Below are 9,236 nucleotides of genomic sequence, written 5' to 3' on the forward strand. Positions count from 1 at the left end.
GGCCTCTACATTTGCACTGCCTGTGAGGCTGATAGTGCTATGCACCACCATGCCATGAGAGGCAGAGGTTCTGGGAGCCCACAGTGAGAAGACTCATGGTTAAACCCAACACACTCTGCAGAAGAGGGTAGGTTGTGAGGGAGAGCATCACTCACCTTGGAGTGCTATAAGGATACGTGGTGCTGCTCTTACTGCCTCCCAGCAGCATGCTGCTCTCCTTCTCCATTTGTTTTTGTAAATTAAGACCCACAGGCTGCCTTAGCAAAGCTAGCTTGAAAACCAAAATTTCATGGTCTGAATGCAATAATCAGTATGGCTCAAAGCTGGGTCTTAAGGCTTTTCATGTTACAGGTGGATCTGAAAAAGGTTGTGGATCTTCTAAAAACTTCGAATAGGGCTTCATACCATCTTCCTGCTGTATGCATAAAACAGGTGCTCATAATTGCTGTTGCTGTGTGCTCTCATTCCAGGTGCTGTTTTGATCATTTAGATTGAAGAGAAAGCAGTACAATAACTACAGCTTTTCCTTAGTTACTGAATTTGCTTCACAGCCTGTTTCAGCTTATTCTGAAATACTTTGTTCTGAGGAGCATCACCAGCTGCAGTCCATATAGAAGTCTACATTTGAGTGAACCAGGTGGTGTTTCTATTCCTGTTACATGCCATGTCCTAATGTTAGGAAAAGGAATAAGGCCTTTCCCTCTTTGTTATGAGGTATTTTTTCTCATATATTGCTAAGACATTATTCTTCATCTACCATACTATGGGCTTTACAGAGTAACAGTGCTCACTGTTACTATACATGGTTGCTATTCCAGAGGAGATAATTTGCTGTACTTGGCAGCAGGTTGACTTTTTATGGATGTCATGTACTCAATGTGGATAGACATGTTGTTCAGCATGCATGTAAGGAAAACGTTTCCTTTGTTACATCTCTTTTCTCAGATAATTATCAATAATGTCAACACTTTCTTTGCACTAGTAAGGGAACCAAGTTTAAGTCCCAAGCATTTAAGTACTTCTATTAGTACTTTTTTTCTGCATTTCTGCACTCTTAACTCAGGAGTCTGGTGTTATAAAAATTAAAGTATTTGGAACTGACAACAGATTAGCTTCATATGCAAGATTTTTACAAAGGTGAGGTTTAAGTTAGTGTGACTGAAGGAATATATTTGATAAAATCACTACTGATTTTAAGTGGAGCTAGAGTGTAGAGAAAGCTATATAAAGAAAACTGAGGAGACATAACAGTTGGTTTATTTGGTGTTGGAACTGGTACTACAGGTGAACAGTTGCTGTCTTGTTGCATACAGAAACTTGGAACACTTTTTTAAACATGCTTTGGAGATAAACTTACAACTAGTCTGATACAGTACACAAAAATAAGGTTCTCTAAAAAAAGTATACACAAAAATTCCAAAGCAGTTTTAGGAAAATATATTTGGACCAACCAACAGTGAACTATTCAAGCTATTCAGCTGGCAGAGAAGGCTTGTCAATTGGTTTAACAATCCTTTAACTGCAAGAAAATAGTCTTTGGTTTCACGTTGTGTAAGAGCTAGTTACTTATTGTTCTGAGCCAAGGTTTAAACAAGGTGAGGAAAAGGCAAAGGGGTTTCTAGGCAGTGCTGCTTTGAATGCTGGATTTGTCACCACTTCACTGTACAAGACTAGGTTCTCTCTAGCTCTGGCTAAGAACACAGGTGTCTGAGCACAGGGAAAATCCTAGAATAGTTTCCTAACACTATCTTTAGAAAACTCCTTTGTTCAGATTTTATTTTTTATGTTCTAGTTGAGATACATACATTGAAGGATTTGACCTACTTGGAAAGTGCAACATTAAGACAAACCACTAAACCTGTTAAACTGCAAACACTGAACTGCTTGAACAGGCTTAAAACTGTAGCTCCTTCTGGATTCCCCAGAGTGTATCTGCACTCTTCCTTAATTTCTCCTCCTCTTCAGGTTTTAGGATCATCTTCACCACATCAGTGATGCCATTATTGCCCAGTACACAAGGAACACTTAGGAAGACATCTTCTTTGATTCCATGCATGCCCTGAAAAGTAGGTAAGAATAGTTAGTTAGGATAGGCCTTGTGTACATGTTTTACAGAGTATTCTAATAAGGAAAACTGAACTAAGTTTAACAAACTTAACTGAGAACAGGGGTAACATTCTAGTTAAGACAAAGTTGGCAAAAAGGGCTGCTCACCTTAACAACTGTAGAGATTGGGTGCACTCTTCTTAAGTTCTTCATAATAGTTTCAGCTAGATCTGCCACAGAAAGGCCAATAGCCCATGATGTGTACCCCTTCAGTTTGATGACCTCATAGGCACTGCAGAGTAAAAAAAAAAAAATCACTCATTAAAAAACAGGTAGCTTCATCTGAATGGTTGTAGGAAAGGCATGTTGGAGGTGCCTTAATCTAGAAAGATCAGAAGCTTCACTGATCAGTGGACAGGACTGAAATGAACAGGTCTACACTACGCCCCTCACTAACACTGGAAATTAACATTGGAAGTTTTGAAGCTAAAACACTTTCCTTATTTAAAGCTCACTAACAATGAAAAATTAGCTCTGCCAAATTTATACTAGTTTTTAAAACATTATTCCAAGTTGTATTATTTCTGTACCTTGACATTTGTTTTGGGCCACTTACTAAAGCAGATATAAATAATGCAGTTTAGAGATGTTGTAGTTCATCATTAGTCCTCACATTCAAGAAAAAAATAAGGAAATCAGTATTTACCTGTCCACCACCTGCTTATGAACTTCCTTCCAGTGTTCCTTGTCTGCATCCGTTCCCAACTCTGGATGAAGAGCCTTCAGGGAGACACCAGCAACATTCACTCCGCTCCAGACAGGTACTGAGAATTGCACAGAGATTAGTTGCCTCACAAGATGAAGAATCTTGCAAACATAATAAAACTTAGTTTTATCTTCCTCAAGTTAACAGTTAAGATAGGAACTAATTAATCTATGGCATATGTTACAGATTTAGATATGACTTTGGTCTCATAGGTCATACTATATTTAATCTAAATTGTGAGCTAAGAACATGAAGTGGTTTTATGCTCCTATGTTTGACATTGCAGGGTTTTAATGTACAATTATGAAAGCAAAACTCCTAAACAACATGAACCAAATTGACAGTACTGTACTTTGCAGCAGTTTCTCAAAATAAAAATTGATTCCAAATGCATCCTATTGGGTGTCAGGAAACAGACAGTGCTACTCTGCTGTTGCTAGAGAAAGTGCAGGCTAAATGAGGAGGACATTGCTCTCTCCTGTCCTCATCTAGACTCAACTCTAGAATTCTATTCCTAAATATAGTTCAAGTAATCAAGTGATGCCAGTAAAGACAACCGATTTGACTACTGGTAGATCTATTGCAGATCTTTGGGAGTCCCTTGCAGAGAACTGTACCCTCTTGCTTCCTCAGTTTGCTTTTTGGAGAGTTATGGGAACAACTTAGCGTAGAAATTTTTAGCCTCCTTAGGTTACAGCAATGACCTTTTCCAAGCAGCATAACTCAGGTCAAATATAGATCATCTAGGGTTACTCTGTGCTGCAGAAGACTTAAAGCAGGACTTGAACTCTTAAGCTGCTGCAGTGCAAAAGCTTTCTGAGCAAAGTTTTGCTGTAGCCTTCGCAAATGATGTTTCTTGCAAACAAAGTATAGAAAGAAAAAACTATAATAGCCAGATTTCACCCTTACCACTGGAATCTCCATGCTCTCCGACAATCCACCCATGGCAGCTCAGAGGATGGATGCCCAGTCTTTCTCCCATGAGGTGGCGGAAACGAGCAGAATCCAGGTTGCAGCCACTACCAATAACACGGTGTTTAGGAAAGCCACTGATCTTCCAGGCCACGTAGGTCAAAATATCCACTGTAAATAGAACAGGGAGGATAAGTGCCAGTCATCAAGTTTGATAATTAGGGTGGTATCTTCTGTTCATCTGTAAGGGTTTTTATCTGCATGCTAGTTGGGTGGAATAGAGAACAAAGTCATGCCCATCACCAGGCCCTACAGCAGGCTAACATGATGACTGTTTATAAAAAGACAAAATTAAGAGGCTGTTTATGCTATGCATACAGTTAACAGTGCCCCTTACTGTGTCCTCTGCTAAAGATCACTTGCAACCAAAGACGCAAATTGGAGGGAACCTGGTTTACTTCTCAGAGAACCAGCTTGCTGAGTGTGGAGAGGACAATGACACTTCTTGCTATGTGCTTATTTGGCATAAGCACTTTCCAGAAGCCTGTGCTTGGTCATGTTAATATACTGACCACCTTACTGAAGAAAATGCTCTTCTCTAAGCCAAATCCTCTTGCCAAGGCAAGACAAGACAAACCTGGGTTTGAGACAATAAGCAGCTTGCAGTCAGGACTGTACTTCACAACATTGGGAATGATGAATTTGAAGATATTCACATTGCGCTGCACCAAGTTAAGGCGGCTTTCTCCTTCCTGCTGACGGGCACCAGCAGTGACAATGACCAGCTTGGAGTGGGCGGTCACACTGTAATCTGCAGACAAAAGGCTGTATCAAATGACCTGTACACATGGTTCAGGACAGGAGTTCAATTGCTTTTAGCATTGATACGTAAAATTCACAAGCTTGAGGTTGCTGAAACTTCAATGATAATTGTTACTCTAGACTTTGCTTCTACAGAAAGTAGAAAATTTTCTTTTTTAAAACTGTGGCCTGTTGCCACAGGCAGCAACCTTAAAGGCAAGTCAATATCTTAACATGCAGAACTTGGACAATGGTATTCCATACTTCTCAGCCATAGGTAGATATAGGGTAGCTGTCGGGATGCCCTCCAGTGCAAGTGTTGTGTAGAAGAGTGTAGAAGAAGGAGGAATGCTCTGCTTTCATAATCCATCACCTGTGGACACTGGAGCTGAGTATTTACTGGGGTATGAGATGGCTGCTACTTGCCCCAGCCAAGCCACCACTAAACTGCAAACTGTCAGACACTTACAGCTGACAAGTAAGCAGTAATGCATTCAGAGGCTAACTGCCTGTGAAACAATTCTCAGAGGTCCACAAGTACTTCAATTCATCTTTCTATACTGAACATACTAGTTGGATGGCCTTTAACAAGGTGTATGAAGCAGTGTCAGCAGAGTACTATTTCTGTAGGAACAGAAATGAAATCAACTCCCCTCCTTATGATTAGGATGGCAGGCTCAGTGCTAGACTTGGATGACCAGTTTGAGATCTGATGCGCTTATCTCCATTTGCAAATAAGTACATTGGAGCCAACTACTTGCCTTTCCCAGAAGTAATCTTTGGTGTTCTAAGGAAGAGGCTGCCATGCTGGAGATCTAGCATCTCTCCTCTCAGCTTGTCCTCGACAACATCAACAAGGGCAAGTTCATCAGCCAAGTCCTGTGTGAAACCAAGATTAAAGAGTAAGTTTATTTCTGAACAAAGAACTCAGTTTGAAAAATGAAGTTACAGTTCTTTTAGAAGCAGCGATCCATTTCAGCAATTCTGTTCACATCTCTCACTTTACTAGCTCCCAAGACAGGTATTTAAGTTAGTCTCCTGGGATATCCCCTTTGAATTAGTTGTATACCTTTCCATATCCACATTCTGCATGGAATAGTTGCACAATTTAGCAGGACATTGACAAAGAATAACTTAGTAGTTGTTCACAGACTAGCTATTTTAGAGTTAAATAATCCCAGTGTTATTGTGGCATTTTCAATGACTTCTGCATTGCAGAGTGCCTAGGACCACTTTTTGCAGTTCCCACTGCAAAGAACTATTCCATCACTCCATCTTTTTTGCTTCAGACTAAGAATTAAGCCATTTTGTCTGTCTGTATGCTTGGAGTGTTAAAGGGCTCCTACTTAAAAGGGCATCTGGAATTTCAGAGCTGCATTCACCATTGACTAAGAGTATGTTGTGTCAGATACTAAGGAAAGTTTGGTTTAGAAGAACAACAAGCTATTGACAGGAAACTGCTGAAGTTAACTTCTTCATTTCAGGCCCAAAAATCAAGAAACGTACAACCAAAAGTTCATCATGTGCTAGCTCAATTAGTCTAATAAGGCAGATTACTTTCTGTCCCTCTTCTTAGGTCTCAAGTAGTCCAAACTGTGCTGCTTGATCCCCAGCTTGACACTTACCCTCATCAGGATGCTGATGGCACAAGCCATTCCGACTGCACCCACACCAACCACACTGATCTTATTGTGGGCATGGCCGTGCTCCTCCTTGTGGACATTGTGGATGAGCTGATCCTTGAGAGACATGGTACACTGCAGAAAGGAAAACAACAGATTATCTCTCCAGTCCTTGGAGCTTTCACTGATACTGGGATATTTGTATCAAGCAGACAGACTTTATTAACAGACACTAAGAAAATGAATATAAATCACAACAAAATAATTAAAAACTGAATTAATCATGACAATCCACTGTTTAAGCTTACTATAGAGTTGAGCAATACAGATTATGTAGCTGGATAACTTTCCAGCAGTATTAGTAGAATGGTTTAAATCATCATCCGTGTTACATTTCACCAAAGGAAGCCATTTTAGTACTTTCAAGTACAGCATAGTCTGTCAGTCTTCATTCTGCTGCCCTGAAAAACTGGTACTCTATGCCTCTAGCCTTTCCAGAGATGCAGTTGTACAACATTTTGGCAAAGCCTTCTTAAAAACATTATGATCCTCAAAGGGTGCTTTATGGATTTGTTTCCAAGTGAAACCATATGGTTCTGCATTGAAATACCTAGTTCCTTGTGTTCCTGAAACATGACTCTGAGTGGCATTACCAACCCTCACAGCCTCATTTTTTTTTTTTAAGCTACCAGCTGCACAGCAGCCTGGTTATATGAGCTCTAACTAACCTGTGCCAGCCACAGGTGTGCTGAAACACCCTGATAATGAGGGAGTAGTGTGCTTTCACCCCAAGATACTTTGCTTTCCCAGGCAGTGCTGTGCTGGCATCTGCCCAGCTTCTGCTTCACCAGAAGAGCCCAAGGCAGGGGCAGCCTCACAGATGAATGCAAGCACAGACAAAGCTCGATTCTCAAGCTAGCGCTGAACAGACATCCCCTCGCGCAGTGCAGGAAAGGCCATGCAGTGAGGCAGAGCTGGCAGGGCAGGTAAGGGCTAAGTGGGGTTGGGGCGGGAGGGACAGGAAGCTAGCAACGTGCGCATTTAGGAAAGACTGACTAAGAGCTGCAAGCAAAGACCGCCTTAAGATGTCTCCTGAAGCGTGGGCCAGCATGGCGCACGCAGTCTGCACGTGCCCAGTGCTCCCCCAGCACTTGAAGCAGCACAACGTGCGGGGCTGGTGAGGAGTCTGCACTCAAGCATTTCAGAGTTAATTCTTGAAGTGTTTTCAGCCTGGTATTTCATGGAAATCAGCAGGTTAGGGGCCAAGCAGGGTACATTTCAGCTCCTTGTAGAGCAGCTCCGTGCTAATGCTGTGGTTCAGTCGCAGCCTGGAGCCATACCTGACCCCAGGCCCATTTCCCCCCGGCTGAGAGGAAGCTTGGGGCGGGCGCTGCGGCAATCACGCCGCTTGCACAAGGCCCGCGGGCAGGGCAGGGCGCGGTGCCTCGCCCATGCGGTGCCGGGCTGAGGGCCAGGGCAGTGCCGGCAGCCCCACCGCCGGAGGCGGGGGGGGAGGGGGACTCGGGACTCGGCCAAGCAAACGGCACCGAGCGGACGCCCGCCACCCGACTCCCCCCCTCCACCTTCCCGGGCGGCCCCTGCCTCCCGCAGCCTCCCCTCGGGGGCTCGGCACCCCGCTGTGCCTCCCTCCCTCAGAGGAAACTGAGCCACAGCCCCCAGCAGCGGCCGGGACCTCCCCACCGCCCCCTCAGCCTTGCCCCCCGCCAGGCGCCGGCCACCTACCCCCGGTCTCCTCAGCCGAGCGCGGCAGCGGTCGTGGCGGGGCGGGTCCGAAAGCGGGGCCTTAAGTAGGGGCCGGGCGGCTGACGTGAGGCGGGCGGGCCGCGGCGGCGGGGACGTGCCCGCAGACACGTCTGGGCGAGGGGGGGCGGCAACGGGCAGCCCGCAACGGGCTCCGCCACCCTGCGGCCCCTAACGGCTGCCCCGGCGCTCGCTGAGGGAGCCCGAGGGAGCCGGGGGGTGCCTGCGTGCACAGCAGCGCAAAACCCTGCTGCCGGCACCGGGGCTTCGGGGAATTGGTTTTAGTCCTCCCTCAGATTGATTGCCGCCGCCTGCTGAAGCCCTTGGGGTTTATGGCCCCCTAATTGCACCGCCGTGCTGCCGGATGGAGCCTCTCGGCTGGCGGCTGGAAACCCGCTTCTAATTTCCATCTCTGTCTATTGCAGTTTGTTTTTTTTTGGCCCAGACATCCTCCTCTGCTGTTTGCTTCCTCTTTCCCCATATTTGTCTATCAAATTCCCACTATTTTTTTTCAAGTTACATAAGCTAAACCCTGGCAGTCTTGCGTGATACAGGCCATGCTCTGGTCACTGGGACGTCCTTTCTGCAGGCCTCTTCCAGTTTTAATTGTTTTCTCTTGAGAGAGGATGCTGCAGTGGAGTATTTTAAACAGCCTTCTCAGTGGTGCCTCTGTCGCGAACATTAATGTTTTCCTGTCGTTGCTGGAAATACCACAAGTAGACGTGCACTTGTGTTTTTCAGTCACACCACAGTCAGATCCCCGTCACCCGGTGGCTCCTTAGTACAGCCATGTCTTTCACCTCTTCACTCACTTCTTCCTAGGATACTAACAGAGAACAAAATCTATGTTTTATTATTCTCTGGATGTCTGAACTTTGGATTTTATACTACGGTACAGGCTTGTCCCACAAAACTTTTTCCATAAACCCATGCTACCTTTTAGCCCTTTGTTAGTTGAATTTTTTGTTTGGAGTAAAAATTTCCTTCAGAAGGTTTCCTGGAGAACTGCACAGACATCAAATGCACAGTTCCGGACCACTTCCAGCATGGCTCCCTACTTAAATGTTCGCTGTTCTCCAGGCCCGTAGTAACGCCTCCGAGTCAGTTAGCTTACTGAAAATCCTCACACCTGGATTTGTGGTTAACTGTGCTTCAGGATTCTGGGATCGAGACTGTCTGGTTCTTCCAGTTGGAGCACAGCAGCCTCTGTTCTGCTCTCCACGTGTCTGCCTTCATTTATTGTGTTGTAGCCATTTCTCCCTTCTCCTTCTCTTAGACATCCTCTCTTTAACCCATGATCTAACATGTTCATCCTCAATGAAAATCAG

General features: G+C 44.6%; 1 protein-coding gene across 1 annotated transcript; it reads right to left on the reverse strand.

The window, feature by feature from the left end:
- Nucleotides 1-1,245: 1,245 nt before the first annotated feature.
- On the reverse strand, nucleotides 1,246-8,518 carry LDHA (lactate dehydrogenase A). The gene is made up of 8 exons (XM_040558977.1): nucleotides 7,891-8,518; nucleotides 6,151-6,282; nucleotides 5,287-5,404; nucleotides 4,362-4,535; nucleotides 3,722-3,895; nucleotides 2,753-2,870; nucleotides 2,215-2,338; nucleotides 1,246-2,059 (listed from the first exon to the last, which is right to left on the reverse strand). Exons 2-8 carry the CDS (start codon nucleotides 6,274-6,276, stop codon nucleotides 1,895-1,897), a joined length of 999 nt encoding a protein of 332 aa, XP_040414911.1. The 5' UTR covers nucleotides 6,277-6,282; nucleotides 7,891-8,518; the 3' UTR covers nucleotides 1,246-1,894.
- Nucleotides 8,519-9,236: the final 718 nt, after the last annotated feature.

The sequence above is a fragment of the Cygnus olor genome, chromosome 5 (assembly GCF_009769625.2).
Source record: "Cygnus olor isolate bCygOlo1 chromosome 5, bCygOlo1.pri.v2, whole genome shotgun sequence".
Taxonomy (NCBI): Eukaryota; Metazoa; Chordata; class Aves; order Anseriformes; family Anatidae; genus Cygnus; species Cygnus olor.